General features: G+C 39.8%; 1 protein-coding gene across 2 annotated transcripts in view; it reads right to left on the bottom strand.

Moving 5' to 3' along the window:
• The window catches only part of svild (supervillin d), a 181,994-nt gene that overhangs the window by 130,013 nt on the left and 34,215 nt on the right, over positions 1–17,766 (bottom strand). For both annotated transcript variants that reach the window (XM_079852048.1, XM_079852049.1), the window contains exon 2: positions 13,753–14,186. In XM_079852048.1, the coding sequence (XP_079708174.1) occupies positions 13,753–14,120 (368 nt within the window). In that variant the 5' untranslated portion in view covers positions 14,121–14,186. The remainder of the gene's footprint in view (positions 1–13,752; positions 14,187–17,766) is intronic.

Genomic DNA, 17,766 nt, shown 5'->3' with positions numbered 1-17,766 from the left:
GTCACTGCTTTCCTGGTGCTCGTGTTTCTGAAATCGCTGCTCGCGTTCCCGAGATTCTGAACGAGCGCGTCGGAACTGTGGTCTTGCACGCGGGAGTGAACGACATCAGGCTGCGCCAGACGGAAGTTCTGAAGAAAGACTTCAGGAATCTGATCGATACGGTACGCAGCACATCGCCTGAAATAACGATCATTGTGTCAGGACCGCTTCCCACGTACCGACTAGGTCATGGAAAGTTTAGTAGATTATTTGCGCTAAATGAATGGTTAATGTCATGGTGCAATGAGCAGAAACTGCTCTTTGTAAATAATTGGAATCTGTTTTGGGAGCGTCCTAGGCTTTTCCGCGCTGATGGCTTACACCCAAGCAGATTCGGATTGGATCTTCTGTCAGATAACATCTCCAAAATGTTAAATATCTTTTGACTAGTAACCAAAAGTCCAAATCATAGTCTCTGCTGCACCACTTTAACTGATATAAATACTAGTGTTGAACATTGCATAGAAACTGTGTCTATTCCTCGTTTAGTGAGATCAAATAATAAATCTACTGCAGGATCTAGAAAAAATCTAATTGTTATTAAACCAGAAAATTTTGCTATTAGTAAATCAAAAACAATTTCTAAAGCTAGGTCTTCTAAACATTAGATCACTCACACCTAAGGCAGTTATTGTAAATGAAATAGTCACAGATAATAGCTTCGATGTACTTTGCCTTACTGAAAACTGGCTTAACCTCTTAAGTGTCACCGGCCCACCGGTGGGCCCAAAATCATTACATATTTAAAACAGTAATATCCTATAATAAACATAAACTAATCTTGACAAACTATATATCATTTGAAAGCTTACAAACTCTAGTTTTCATATTTGGTGAATGATTTCCAAAATAAATTAGAGAGGAGCTGTAATTTATCAATTTGCAACAAGAATATTTTCATATTTATAAGGCGTGTTCAGACCTTTATTTTGAAATAGCAATGAACATGAAAAATCATGAAAGAATGGATGAAACCTCAATTTGTTTTCATGCCAAGAGTTCAAAAGATATCATCCATTCAATTATTTTAGAAAAAAATATATTAATATGTTTTTAATAACACATATGGAAATGAAGGCGCCCTTATATGGGCAGTAATGGAGTCTGGTTGTCACCTAGTGAAAATGTTTGGTACTGCGCCCAAACAAAATCTCACTGAAAGCTCGTTTTTTGAGATATCAACCTAAAATTTGAAACACAACTTATTCAGATTTTTGGCTTTGATTTTCTAGCAGTTTTAGAGTCGGCCAGGTTTTAAAAATATATATTTTATATAAAATATGAATAATTAAATTTTTTAAATTGTACATTTTCATAAACAAAAACTTATATAACTTTTTTTTTGTTTCACTTTCTTAATTTATTTCACTTCAACAAAAATCTGCCAAATGTCTTCTTTAAAACAAGACCAATTTTACATCTATACTCCAAAGCATTCTTTAATTACAACCATTTAAAGTCGAAATGTGCATTTTCATGTATATTTAAAAAAAGGGGGGTGACACTTAAAGGGTTAAACCAAATGATTATTTCGGTCTAAATGAGTCTACTCCATCAGGATACTCCTATAAGCATGAGCCCCGTCTGATTGGTCGTGGCGGCGGTGTTGCAACAATCTATAGAGATATTCTCAATGTTACTCAGAAAACGGGCTATAAGTTTATTTCGTTTGAAGTACTTGTACTAAATGTTACGCTCTTAGATGTTCAAAAAACATCCCTATTATCTCTAGCCTTGGCTACCGTATATAGACCGCCTGGGCCTTACGCTGATTTCCTAAAAGAGTTTGCAGATTTTCTCTCAGACCTATTAGTTAATTTCGATAAAGCATTAATTGTTGGAGACTTTAATATCCACGTAGATAATTCAAATGATGCGCTAGGGGCTGCGTTTACAGATTTATTAAACTCCTTTGGGGTCAAGCAAAACGTTACCGGACCAACTCATCGTTTTAATCATACACTCGATTTAATTATATCACATGGAACCGATCCAACCGATATAGATATCATTCCACAAAGTGACGATGTCACTGACCATTACATGGTAACTTGCATATTACGTACTCCTGTAATATATCATGCTGCGCCGCGTTATCGATTAGGCAGAACAATCCTTCCATCCACCATAGATAATTTTTCAAATTGCTTATTTGATCTGTCTCAGCTGCTCAGTGAACCCAAACAAACAGATGAACTTGAGGAATTAACTAGCACTATGAGCACCATTCTCTCTGGAACATTGGATATTGTTGCACCCATTAGATTAAAAAAGGTCAGAGAGAAAAGTAAAGCACCATGGTACAACAATACTACGCATGTTCTAAAGAGAGAAACCCGTAATTTAGAGCGTAAATGGAAAAAAACTAACTTAGAGGTCTTAAGAATCGCATGGAAAGACAGTATGTCACGTTATAAAAAGGCCCTAAAAGAGGCCAGGGCTGAGCATCTCCGCAAACTAATAGAAAACAACCAAAACAATCCTAGGTTCTTATTTAACACCGTGGCTAGACTAACAAATAAACAGATGTCTCCTGAACAAAATATTCCGTTACAGTTTAGTAGTAATGATTTCATGAAGTTCTTCACTGAGAAAATAGAAAACATCAGAACCACAATTGTAAACGTTCAATCCTCAATCGCGCCTTACAATTCAGCCTCAATTATCACCCCGCAAGAACAATTACAGTGCTTTACAACTATAGAACAAAAAGAGTTAAATAAACTTATCACTTCATCTAAAACAACAACATGTTTACTAGATCCTATACCAACTAAATTATTGAAAGAAGTGTTACCTGTAGTGGAAGAGCCTCTCCTCAATATTATTAACTCATCTTTATCTTTAGGTCATGTTCCAAGAACATTTAAACTGGCAGTTATAAAACCTCTCATTAAGAAACCACAATTAGATCCACATAATCTAGCAAATTATAGACCCATTTCAAATCTACCTTTTATGTCTAAAATACTAGAAAAAGTTGTGTCCGCTCAACTGGGCTCTTTCTTGCAAGAAAATGACATCTATGAAAAGTTTCAGTCTGGATTCAGGCCACACCATAGCACTGAAACTGCGCTCGTTAAAATCACAAATGATTTACTTTTAGCTTCTGACCAAGGCTGTATCTCAATATTAGTTTTACTTGATCTTAGTGCTGCGTTCGATACTACAGATCATACAATACTCTTAGATCGACTACAAAATTATACTGGTGTTCAAGGACAAGCATAAAGCTGGTTTAGATCGTATTTATCTGACCGCTACCATTTTGTTTACTTAAATGGAGAAAAATCTATCATAACTCCAGTAAACTATGGAGTGCCGCAGGGATCTGTGTTGGGCCCTCTGTTATTTTCAATATATATGCTGCCACTTGGAAATATTATAAGGAAACATGGAATTAGTTTCCATTGTTATGCTGATGACACTCAAATCTATATTTCATCACGGCCAGATGAAAACGCTAAATTATCCAAATTGACAGAGTGTGTTAAAGATATAAAAGATTGGATGACGCGCAATTTTCTTTTATTAAATCCAGACAAGACAGAGGTACTAATCATCGGTTCAAAAAACCACCCACAAAACCTCTCACAATACAACTTTAACATAGTAGGATGTCCTGTTACTTTATCCTCTACAGTAAAAGACCTGGGTGTTATATTAGACTGCAACCTGTCTTTTGAAAATCATATTTCATATGTTACAAGAACAGCCTTTTTCCACCTTAGAAACATTGCTAAGCTACGTAACATGCTATCAGTTTCTGACGCAGAAAAGTTAGTTCATGCATTCATGACCTCGAGACTAGATTACTGTAATGCTTTATTAGCCGGTTGTCCTGCAGCCTCAATAAACAAGCTACAGTTAGTCCAAAATGCCGCCGCCAGAGTTCTAACTAGATCAAGAAAATATGATCATATAACACCAATTTTATCATCACTACATTGGTTACCTATAAAGTTCCGTATTATTTACAAGGTATTGCTACTGACTTATAAAGCCCTAAACGGCTTAGCTCCAGTCTATTTAACGGACCTTCTATCGCCCTATAATCCATCGCGCTCTTTAAGATCACTAAATTCGAGGCTTTTGGTCATACCTAGGATATCCAGATCCACCAAAGGAGGGAGAGCATTTTCACATTTAGCTCCAAAACTCTGGAATAGCCTTCCTGATACTGTTCGTTGCTCAGACTCGCTCTCCCAGTTTAAAACTAGATTAAAGACGCATCTCTTCAGCCAGGCATTCATATAATACTTTTAATTTTACAGTTAAATCCGACCTCTAGTTCATAAACGCCAGAGGAGAACTGGCCCCCGACTGAGCCTGGGTTCTCCCAAGGTTTTTTTTTCTCCATTAGGTCACCTGATGGAGTTTTTCGGTTCCTTGCCACTGTTGCCTTTGGCTTGCTCAGTTGGGGATATTTGGGTATATTTAATTTAATTTAATCAATCAAGGATACTATTGATCAGCATTACCAAACGTGGACGTTCCACTAGAAACAAACATTGTGGTATTGTTTTAATTTATTACTGTGAAGCTGCTTTGATACAACCTATGTTGTGAAAAGCGCTATATAAATAAACTTGACTTGACTTGACTTAAACGACAATATCTACTTCTCCCTCCATCATCCTTCTGTAGTGTGTGCCAATCCACTCAAACTGAATGGCACACAGACACCTGGACAAAGTATGAATGACCACAGGACTTCACTTCAGCACCTGAATGGACATATGGTTGTCAAATCCCACAAGGACAATGATAACACCATGCAGCCACAACAACCTCTGCTCACGGACACAATCTCAGCTGAGAGCTCACCACAGACAGAGCTCACCACAGTCAGCCTGTGTCGTATTAGAACTGCTCCAAGATTCAGCACCCAAGGACGACTTCCTGGAAAACAGCCAGGGAAGCCAGGACAGCATATTACAGCCTCCGATAACACCAGAGCAACAGCCCCTCTTCACCAGACACACATCATGCAGGGTGACAAGGCTAGGCCGAATGGAAGAACACGAAATTGGTACGATTCGCCCCCGAAAGCGAACCTCAGGAATTTCCTGTGTTGTGGCAATATTTCTATGTGAAAATATGCGTCCTTCAGATCGATCGTGATGAACCAATCGTGATGTTGAATTTGCGACATGACCGTCTTGACGGTTAACATCTTGAACTTGAACGCTTTGACTGTACGGTTTAAGCCTCTAAGATCTAAGATTGGACGCACCCCCCCCCATCCTTCTTGGGAACCAGGAAGTATCTGCTGTAATAGCCCGACTCTCTCTCTGGAAGTGGAACATGTTCTATGGCCTCTTTGCTCAGAAGATTTTGTAGCTCTTGTGACAGTACGTGCATCAGCTCCGGTTTCACGGAAGTGGAGACCACGCCGTTGAAACGCGGAGGACGACAAATAAATTGGATTCTGTATCCTATCTGTACTGTGCTTAATACCCACGCAGAAATGCCTGGCAGAAGTTTCCACGCTGCCAGACTCTCTGAGAGTGGTATCAATTTTAACAGTTCCTTTTGAGGGGATGTTAGATGTCTAACATCTAACATTTCGCTGGAAACCGCTGCCTCCGAAGCACGAGAGGTGGCGGGGATGGAGAGGTTTCGTGGGGGTAACAGGAAGGGGCGATTTGATCTTGAACGCGCCCCATCCCGCGGGGGGCTACCCCCACCAGACTGGGCACCAGACCATCAGGACTTCCTCTTTCTATTAATAATAGTCGTGAGGTCTGGCTTGGGAGGTTGCTGAGCGCGACGAGCCTGTCCCCAATCTTTACGAGGGGGAGCATGGTCCGCCATGCTCTGCTTCTTTACCTCCCTGGCTTTTGAAGAACCGGGGCGAGGTTGGGTGGCCGATGGCCCCTCCCCTTGAGTGCGGCGAGAAAGGAACTGAACGAATGCTTCATGTTTCTTTACTTCCTTGAACCTGGTGACGACAGTATTGACGGAGTCGCCAAACAGGCCAGAGGGAGAAACGGGAATCTAATAGAAACAATCTGTCTTTCTCTTTGATACCCGTTAAATTAAGCCACAGGTGCCTCTCCGTGCTGACTAAAGCCGACATTGAACTGCCGATGGCACGGGCCGTTTGCTTGGTAGCACGGAGAGATAGATCTGTGGCTCGACGAAGCTCAGAGAACGCTTCCTCGTCGATGGTACTGCCCGCACTCAAGTCCTTCAACAGGTCAGCCTGGTACGCCTGTAACACTGCCATAGTGTGCAGCACAGCACCAGCCTGACCTGCAGCTTGGTAAGCTTTACCCACGAGCGCTGATGTTGTTCTACATGGCTTTGTGGGGAGGGTAGGTCTCTTAATCGAAGATGCCGATTCGGGCGAGAGATAGCTCGCAAGCGTCTCTTCAACCCGAGGCATCTCCGAATACCCCCGCGACTTCGCACCCACGATAGTCAAAAAAGTCGACGTCGAGGGCACAAAGACACGAGAAGTATATGGTTTACTCCATGACTTAGACAGCTCATTATGGAGGTCCTCGAAGAAGGGGAGAGACTGATGTTGTGGTCTCTCCCCCCTGCTACCGGACAGAAACCTATCCTCTAGCTTACTACGTTTGGGGGTCTCTTGTTCGCGTGGCCAGTCAAGCTGTAACCTGTCCACCGCACGAGTAACCACCTCGAGCAATTGCTCGACAGATCTTTTTTCGTGAGAGGAACGCTCAGAGGTAGGCTGCTCGTAGTCCGCAGACCCAAGAGATATATCATCCCCCTCGTGAGCCGAAGAAGCACCGGAGAGCGCTTCAGGATCACGAGAAGGGACGTGTGGATCTGGTGACTGAGCAAGCGAAAGGGACAGACCCGTCTCTTGCTCGTCACACAGATCCATGCGAGAGCCCCACGTAGGGCTGGCCGATATATCGCATGACATCTCGTCAGTAAAGCCGGTTCCTTGATTAGTAGTAAATCGCCATCACCTGCTTTCAGATGGAGTGGCATTCACTACAAAGAGCCGTAGTTAACTGACAAGCTGAGCCATATCGCATTAATTATCGCAGGCGATACGTCCGCGATATTAATACGATATGGCTCAGCTTGTCAGTTAACTATGGCTCTTTGTAGTGAATGCCACTCCATCTGAAAGCAGGTGATGGCGATTTACTACTAATCAAGGAACCGGCTTTACTGACGAGATGCGCCTAACAATGTCATGCGATATATCGCCCAGCCCTAGCCCCACGATGGTAATGCGGGTGCGGTCTGGAAATAGTTCAGATGAGAGCGCAGCATCTTCACTGTGAACAGTTTACAATGCTCGCACTCGCCTTTCTCTAACGCGAGAACCGCGTGCTCTTCCCCCAAACAAACAAAGCAGTAATCGTGTGTATCCAGCTCAAACATAGGACGGGAGCATGGAGGAACACAACGCTTACTCTGCTGTTGACTCATTTCTTTTCGTTTTTGACTTTTTAAACTCTATTACAGACTTTGAGAGAAAAAGATCGAGAAATGAGAATTTTCTGCACACTGCCTGATGAAACTAACTACTAACAAAAGATCTGAGAACAGATAAGAGATAGTGGAGAGAGTTTTGACGCACACGTGCACAGTATGGTCTGAAGACAAAAGACCTGATGATGCACCTGTGGCTCATCTATTTATAGCCTTGTGTCGCGGGTACGCGCAGATGACGTCATCGACCGAGGCTATATTACCTCCGGGTCAATTCTATTGACGTGTTACACACAAAATTCACAGCTGGTCACGATTAAAGACGTTCCCAATGCGCTAAGCAGTGCAGCATCGATTGTAGCTTTTGAAAGGGAACTTGTAGGGTCATTAAATTTTTTTTTTTTTTAAACTGGTGTGGTCAGTGCCACAATAGTGCTATTCAAGACCCTGCTACCTGTGGACTTAGGGGCCCGAGTCATCACAATTTTTCCAGTTGCCAAAAATATAATTATTACTTTCATTTCATTTCATTGCTGTAAAATTTCTTAAAGGTAAGTTACAAAAAGAATACCTTGATTAAACTTTTTTCATCGTTTGATCAACTCCATCATCATTTAACTCCAATACATCATATTTTCGTTGAAAAGTGCGTGGCCGTGTCCTCTCTGCTGCCATCTTGTTACTCCTAACTAGGTTAGGAGACCTCTCCAGTAGAGCCCTGCATTTCAGCCCGAGCCCGACGGGCCCCGACTTTTTCACGCCCCTAGGGCCGGGCTTCGGGCCAATTTTCACGTCATAGTTCACATGCGGGCCGGGCCTCGGGCCTTTTTTGGGTTATCCTTCTTTTTATATTTTTAGACATTAATTAAAAAAATATGAGAAGTTGACGTCGACGATAGAAAAACAAACATAGACATTTCATAACCTCATAACTTTCATAATCTTATAATTACACTGACATATGATTGACATGACAGTTTCACGCACGCACGCACACAGAAGGTTTCCCGTCAGCGCAACCCACGATTCACCTCATGTGCAAATAATGGAGAATATTAAGAGAAAAATCGCAGCAGCGAACGTGTCTTCAGCGCAGCGGGAAGAGTGATAGAAGAGAGGAGGACTGGGTTAAAACCTTCCACTGTGGATGCTATTCTTTTACTCCACGATGCTCTGTAAGAGACTGTTCTAACTTTTCGTTTGATTGGACTTTATTTTCGTTTAACTGTTGGAAACTACTGGAAAAAAAGAATGGCCATGTTCTGTGGTGCATTTTTTAGGTAAGATAACCTGCAAGTTTGTTTTTGATTTATTTTATTTAATTTGTTTAGATTGTAGGCTATTGCTCATTTCGTTTGCGAACGCTGTTGCGAGCAGCCTGAGCCTGCCTCAGTATTTCAAAAAAATTTTGTTTTACTCACTGTGGTTTAATAAATAAACATTAAACTTAACTGTCTGTGTGATATGCTTGAAGTGTTTTATATTTATGGATTTTATTGTAGCCAAGTAAAGTATTAGCGTTGATTTGAGAGGCTAAATTGATCAAACATGTTTTACTCGCTGTCGGCTCGGCTGCTTGGTCGTCATTTAAAAAAAAAAAATGCTCAAAACATTTGTCTTAATTAACTTAATAAAGAAATGAAAAGAAAAGAAACATAACTAACAAAACGGACCTATTTTAACGGCTGCAAATAGGGCAGGTTGCCGCTGTGAAAAAAAAAAAAAAAAAAAAACCGGGCTCGGGTCGGACTCGGGCTGATAATTCTGATGAGCTGTCGGACACGGGTCGGGCTAGGGCCTGAGCGTCTCGGGCCAGGGCCGGGCTCGGGCTTAGATTTGAGGCCCGTGCAGGGCTCTACTCTCCAGCTCTCTTAAATAATTTACTAGCTGAGACCAAGTCTTAACACTTAGGAACCTTTATGAATCACGCTTATTCTTAAGTTTAGGAATAAGAGTAAAATTATGTCATTCTTAGAATTTTGACAGACTTGAGACTAAAATTTTACTCTGAGTGGCTTTATACATACGGCCCCTGGATTTTATGTTTCTAAATGAAACTTGGCTAAAAGACGTAGTATAACTGCGTAGCGCTTCTGTGTTATACGTCACACGTAGGCTCACTATTGGCCGACGCTGGTCATGTGTGTGATGCGTGTGACGTACAACCCAGAATTCACTCGAGGCCCAGAGAGAAGGAAATGAATAGTGGAATAAAGTCGTTATTTTTGGGGGGTTTTGCGCACAAAAAGTATTCTTGTCGCTTTATAAACTTAAGATTGAGCCACTGTAGTCACTTGGACTATATTAACGATGTCTTTAATACCCTTTCTGGGCCAGCAAGTTATAATGCCTATGGAGGAGTGATCCAGCTCTCAGATTTAATAAAAAATATCTTAATTTGTGTTCCGAAGATGAACAAAGGTCTTACGGGGTTGGAACAACATGAGGGTGAGTAATTACTGACAGAATTTTCATTTTTGGGTGAACTAACCCTTTAAATGAGAACACTAGTGGGCTATTTATGAAGGCTAGCCTATATCTTTAACACCAAGCATATCTGCTAACTCTGTTGATTTTCTCCTTAATTCTTTCAATTCAAAAGTTAAAAGTGTAATTGATGATATTGCTCCTGTAAAAGTCAGGAAGAAGAGTGGCAGACAAAAAGCACCTTGGAGAAACTCAACAGCAGTGCAAAATATGAAAAGACAATGCAGAAAAGCAGAGTGCATGTGGCGGAAGACTAAACTTGTAGTCCATTATAACATCTACAAAGACAGCCTTCATGCTTTCAATATGGAACTAGGCAAAGCTAGACAGACTGTCTTCTGGAATATTATAAACAGCTACTTAAACAACACATGCACTCTTTTTGCTACTGTAGAGAGACTGACAAACCCCCCAAGCCAGATTCCCAATGAATTGCTCTCAGACCACAACCTGAGAAATTAAATCACTAAGTCTGAAGAAACCATATAGCACCTTAAAACATCAACTTGTACCCTTGACACACTTCCCACATCTTTTTTCAAAAGCGTGTTAAACAGTTTAGAAGCAGATCTCCTAGAAGTGCTAAACTCCTCACTTCTCTCTGGGAGTTTTCCAAACTCCTTGAAAACTGCAGTTGTCAAAGCCCCTCCTTAAAAAGAGCAATCTGGATAAGACCATATTAAGCAACTATAGACAATCTCAAATCTTCCTTTCATAGGCAAGATCATTGAAAAAGCTGAACAAATTCTTAAGCTCGAATGGATACTTTTAGACAATAGACAATTTTCAATCTGGTTTCCGACCGCATTACAGCACAGAGACAGCGCTCATAAAGATAATAAACGATATTCGCTTAAATACTGATACAGGCAAATTATCAGTGCTGGTACTACTCGACCACAGTGCTGCATTTGACACTGTCGATCATAACATACTTCTTGACAGGCTGGAAAACTGAGTGGTGCTTTCTGGGATAGTCCTAAAATGGTTAGGAGGGAGATGTTATTATGTGAGTACAGGAGACCATAAGTCTGAGTGGACATATATGACATGCAGAGTCCCTCAAGGCTCAATTCTTGCGTCACTCCTGTTCAACCTGTATATGCTCCCACTGAGCCAAATAATGAGAAAGAACCAAACTGCGTACCACAGCTATGCAGATGACACACAGATCTACTACAGCCCCATTGACTCCCAGTGCCAATGCATTGATGAAGTAAACAGTTGGATGTGCCAAAACTTTCTTCAATTAAACAAAGACAAAACTGAAGTCATTGCATTTGGAAACAAAGATGACACTCTCAAGGTGAATGCATACCTTCAATCTAGGGGACAAACAACTAAAAATCAAGTCAGGAATCTTGGTGTGACTCTAGAGTCAGACATTATTTTCAGTAGTCATGTCAAAGCAACAACTAAATCAGCATACTATCATCTGAAAAATATTGCAAGAATTAGATGCTTTGTTTCCAGTCAAGACTTAGAGAAACTTGTGCATGCTTTCATCACCAGCAGGGTGGATTATTGTTATGGACTCCTCACTGGCCTTCCCAAAAAGACCATAAGACAGTTGCAGCTCATACAGAACGCTGCAGCCAGGATTTGGAGCAGAACGAGAAAATATGAACATATCACACCAGTCCTCTTTACACTGGCTTCCAGTTACATTTAGGATTGATTTTAAAGTATTATTACTGGTATATAAATCATTCAATGGCCTAGGACCTCAATACATTGCAGATATGCTCACTGACTATAAACCCAACAGATCACTAAGATCATTAGAGTGAACCCTTGGTATTCCTAGCTGTTGTGATCCTAAGCATGGTGAGTCCGCTTTTAGCTACTATGCCAGCCGCAGGTGGAACCACCTTCCAGAAGAGATCAGATGTGCTCCTACAGTAGTCACATTCAAATCTAGACTCAAAACACATCTGTTTAGCTGTGCATTTACTGAATGAGCACTGTGCCACTATTCGTCCGACTATTTGTACTGTATTTTATTTTATTTTTTATTCTAAACTGTTTTAATTATTCTTATTTCTTTTGATTATTTTAATTTCTTCTCTGTAAAGCACTTTGAATTACCACTGTGTATGAAATGTGGTATATAAATAAACTTGCCTTGCCTATTCGCGATTCTATGAATATGCAAATTAGCCCTGCCTCTATTCATTCACACCAGCTCAGAGATCCACTCCTTGATGATCATACGTTGACGTGATTAGTTACAAGGCAGTTTGTGACATCAGAAACTCCAGCAATTTCAAACCACGTTTTTGAAACCGTCTTTGGTTCAGTGCCGTTTTAAGGAGAAAATACTCCGCAATGGTGATGACTTATGAATTTGAACATGGTTTGTCTGAAAGTATATTAAAAACACCACATAGAAATATAAACAACAACGCTTGGTTTTCACCACAGGGGGTCTTTAAGTAATGTAAAAAGTCATTTTGAAATCTTGAAATAGCTTTACATTTACAGATCTTACAATCTACAATATACTATTACATTCAGTCATTATATATAATAATATAATTGTATAGTGTTTGTTCTGTTTTGTTCAGTTTTCCTGGTCTGTTCTATTTTGTCTCTTGCCTCTAGTTTGTTAATTGGTTCCATTCTCTGAGTTTCCCTGCCTGTTTGTCTCCATGGTTACATATTGATTAGAGTCCTCATTTTAGGCATGTCTAGTTAGTTTCCCCCTTTTTTTGCTCTGTGTATTTAGGTCCTCTGTCTCAGGTAGTTCCTTTTCCTGCATCGTTTAAAAGGTGCAGTATGTAAGAATGACAACTAGTGGTCTAAATAGGTACTGCAGTCGAATTCAAAATATCAGAGATCGTGGTTTCTCCCGCCACCTGCTCCTCAGACTTGACAGCACTCACAAGGGTTGCCAGTTTGAGCACACACAACAGGAACGAGCGCAATGGACAATGAAAATTGGCAAATTAGCAACGTGCAGTATCACAGACCAAAACAATAACAAACATTCCAGCCTGGAAACTTTTACATTTCAAAATAAAATAACTGGCTGTAAGTGGTTTTCAGATAAACGAGTATGTGAACTTAGCATGTTTCCTCAATATATGCAAACATATTATGGTATTTTTATGCTTTAGTAAAGTGAAAAAGTTATACACAGCACCTTTAAGTGCTATGTGGTGGTACATTCTCCTAGATTTTCTCCTGTTTGGTGTGTTGAGTATTATATTAAACGTCTCCTTGAGTATCTCCTTTGTTGTGAAATTTATTGCAGCCACCTATCCGTGACAATAATATAATATAATATAATAATGTTAACAAATAGTAAATTTTAAGCATTTACTAGTTGCTTTATTTAAAACTTTTTTTTATTTTTTTTTATTGCGGATTTAATCAATCAATCAACTAAAAGATTACTTGGAATCGTTCACAGACCAGCAGTTTGAGACCAAATGATGTAGAGAATTAGAACCAAACAATGAAGAGAAAGTTCTACTCTGTTCTCCATACAAGAACATTCCAAACTGGCAGAATTACGGCGCCTAACCAACCCCCGCACATTTGCTTTTATCTGTTTGTAATTGCCCAGAAATGAAAACCAATCCATGTTGACTGAGTTTCTGTAAGTTTAAACCAAAACAAAAAGCTCAGATGTCAAAACAGCAGAATGTTTCCTGGTGTAGACCTCTGCATGGCTCAATCTCCCTGACTATTCAGTTCCCAATGTCTAAATGCTGCCCTCAGTCTGAATTTACTGAGCAGTGAAACGTGAGATCTTTGTTAGTCTCTAAATGGTCAATGGTCATTGAGACTCAAACTCACCTGTGACATTGTTGTGAACTTGTTACTTTGTTGCTGTGACTAACAAAGATGTTAGAGGATGGTGTGGCATCTGTTTTGGCCTTTCCCTCAGAATTGCTCCTGTCTCCTTGCTCTCTCAGAGCAGCGTTATCTTTATTGTACTGACTCAGTCCAGAGGAAACATCTGTCTTCTTTTGCTCAGAGCTGGGCACTGCATCTGAGGTGTCTGTGGTTTCCCGGTGTCTTTCCCTCCGCGTGTACACGGATGAACTTTCCTCCAAGTTGGCATACCGTTCAGACAGCTCCCGCCTTCTCTCGGCCTTGTAGCGGGCGATACGTTCAGCTTTGGATTCCAGAGATGAGCCTTGCAAAGAGTCCACAGCATCCATCTCTCAGCCCAGTTACACGTTCTTGCTCACTTCCTAATGGACAACAAGTCTGCCGATACCATTCCACTGTTGAGAGAGACGAACAAAATGAGATGTCTGTTCTTAAATAATAATAAAAAAATGCCTTTGTTTAAGCACTGAATGAAACAACAATACAAACAAAAACATGCAACTGAATATAAAACACTGGCACAATCACTAACACTTGCACTCTAATCCTTTCCATGGCAGTTTTTTGTCAGTCAGGACCTGTCGAATGAAAGCCTGCAAAAGGAGAGAAGTGATTGGCTGAAAGAAAACACACAGAACTCGAACACCTGCCGACATTGCTGTGTGATTCTCATATTACCCTTAACAGCCCCAGAGAAAGATAAAGAGAGAGAGATTAGCATCAAAGTGCACTTAAAGAGATGGTTCGGAGTAGGGCTGGGCGATATATCGATATAAAAAATATTCAAAAATATATCCTTTTCCACTTTGTGTGCGTGTTTAGAACATGTTATTATGAGAGGCGAATCATGACTACTTCAGAAAACCCAGCACAGGAACTACCAAGCAGTGACATAAGTTTACACTGAAATAAAGTCTTTCACCTCAGAAAACGGACTTTCTTGTCCTGTCAGCCGTTATCCTGTAGCCTCCTAGTAGCGCACACTCTTCAATTGCACGCGCAAATGCGGCTGCGCGCGCTGTGTATCTCCTCACTGTATATAAAGTGCAAAAGAAACTAAGAGCATGCAACGCCGTTACGTTGTAATTTCCACAAAATAAAAGTAATGCAGGGATGATTTTCATTCTATTCACCAGGAGCAGTTTCCATGTTTCATTAACAGTTCTTGTTGTGTGTTCACCATGGTAACTGTCGTTTCCATATTAACCCCAAAATGCCACTTTATTTTTCTTTGTGTTATTTTTTATATTTTTAAATGACTGTAGTGGCTCATACCAACATTGTATTAACAAAAACTAGTTTGGGACTGCTTTAGCATAGGCCTAATGTTTAGTACTAGTCTTTACTATTAGTCATATTCTTACAATTTATGTTAAGTAAAGGGGAAAAGTACTTGTGTGTGTGTTAACAAATTTTGTGTAAACGTGTTATAATTTACCTAATATATATATATTATAACAAATTATAATATATAATTTATAACACGTTTACACAAAATTTGTTTATATATATTCAATGTAAACTTTGATAATCATAATTAACAAATCGCATTTACAATTCCAAGGGAATAATCGGCAATTATAATTTTTGTCATAATCATGCAGCCCTGAAGGTGAAGAAACCTGTTTATTATTTATTCATTTTGATTTTGCATCTGTTCACTGAAATAGCCGGTTTTAATAAAACTACTTGTAACATGTCATATTTGGCTTTGACTTTGACTGAACATTTGCTCTCACTTTGCGGAAAAAATATCGGGATATATATCGTATATCGATATTCAGCCTAAATATCTCGGGATATGACTTTTGGTCCATATCGTCCAGCCCTAGTTCGGAGTAATTTCAACCTAGGGTCCTTTGCACCATGACCTTGAGTCATAATACTAAATACTAAAATACTAAAAAATAACCTTAAACAGTACATTTTTAGTCTTCAGTTTTCAAACCTGTCCTGCAGGACCCCCAGCACTGCACATTCTGCATGCCTCTCTTATTTGATACACCCACTTCAGAGCTGTGTTCGAAATTGCCCCCTATACCCTCATTCATGACTCCACTAATATAGTCCACTTGAAGGAGTAAATGAAAACGAGTAAATTCAGACACTGAGTGTGCCGGAAGGGCTGCCGCTTTGCCGACTAATAATCATTTGAAACTTAGCATACTAGCAGCTCCAGTAGTAATGAAAAGATTTATCTTGAACTCTGTCGGAAACTAGCATGTATAATAACCTTTATTAAAGTAATGAATTAAAAAGTAATTTATACCTCTATGATGTTATGCTGTACCCACATTGAAAAATGAATGGATGCACTGAAAAAAATGATTCATTGACTTAGTTGAATTTGCTAAAAAAAAATTATGTTAATTGGTTCCACATAATTGATTTTAGCTACATTTAAACAAATACATTACGTTGAACTAAGTTCAGCTTAATGAATTTGTTTAAATGTAGCTAAAATTAATTATGTGGAACCAATTAACATAATTTTTTTTAGCAAATTCAACTAAGTCAATGAATCATTTTTTTCAGTGTGGATGATTCAGATGTGGGCGGCATCTTCTGGCAAAACGCGGGAATTCATTCGGCACGACTCTCACAGTACGTTATGGATATTCCTTAGCTGCTGAGCGTACATTGGTCGTTCACTCACAGGATTAAATAAGTGCACTTGATAAAATAGTGCCCTATTTAGGGTATAAGGGGCAATTTCGAACACAGTCCTGGGCTCAATGGCTAGAGAATACCCATTATGTACTGGTTGAACCGAATGAATTCCCGCGTCTCACGAGAAGATGGCGCCCGCAGGTGAATCGTCCATCCATTTTCCAAGCCGCTGGTCCAATGTGGCTACAGTGTAATATAACATACAGGTATAAATACCTTTTTAATTGATAACTAAATTGTTTAATTATTGTTTATACATGCTAGATTTCATGACATAGTTCCAGATACATATTTGTATTACTACTGGACCTGCCAGTTTGCCAAGTTTCAAATGATTATTATACAGCAAGCACAAACTATGCAAAAGTGGCAGCCCTTTTGGCGCACTCAGTGTCCAAATTTGCGCACTATTTTTCATTCACTCCTTCAAGTGGACTACGTTAGTGGAGAAATGTAGGGAACACTGAATGAGGGTAAAGGGGGCGATTTCGAACACAGCCCAGCTCTTGCAATCTCTACTAATGAGCTGATGAGTTAAATCAGGTGCAAGTTAACTTAACACAGTTATTAAAGTGTGATAGTCATGGCAAGGCACAAAACCCTATTTGGAATGTTCTAAATAGCCAGCAACTTACTGTATGAGGAATTGTGAGTGTCACATTATTACATAAACCTTTCATATAGAGTGCCAATAAGTAAGCACATAAGAAAATAAATAAATGGCAATATACAGTATGTATCAATGTCCAAAGAAAATATATATGAAATGTGTCAAAATATTTACTTATTGACTTATTTCATGATTTATTTAATGATAATTTATTGAAAGAGTTATTTATTATTACGGCACTCCAAATCCTCTATAGCAACTCACATTTGATTTCAATACAGTTTGGAGTCATCATCTTGCTCAAGCTAACGGTTAGATACCCTAGTAAGTATAAAATTATTACCGTTCTATCAATATTTCTGAGAATTTAATGATTTTTTTTTTTCACTGAGCTTGTTGCAGAAGGTATCTTATAAGGCAACATATTCATTTAGCATTGTATCAATGTGTGCATGGGTGTGTCTAAACAACTGTGGATGATGGAGGCTCTGATTTTGCTGTAGAAATCTATGACTTATGAGCTGGTGAGGGTGTGTTTTTGCTAGTGGGGGTTTGGGGGATACGAGGAGAAGTTTGCATGGCGCTCCTGGATTCCTGCTGCTGGGTACAGGGGTTAATGGTCCACATCTGGGACCTCACGTTTAATAGCTTCCACACGGAGAGCAAGGGCGAGAGGGAGAAAGGCAGAAAGAAAC

This window comes from Squalius cephalus (genome assembly GCF_949319135.1).
Source record: "Squalius cephalus genome assembly, chromosome: 19".
Taxonomy (NCBI): Eukaryota; Metazoa; Chordata; class Actinopteri; order Cypriniformes; family Leuciscidae; genus Squalius; species Squalius cephalus.
Note: the sequence above shows the minus strand (reverse complement) of the source record. Positions and strands in the feature narration are given on the sequence as shown.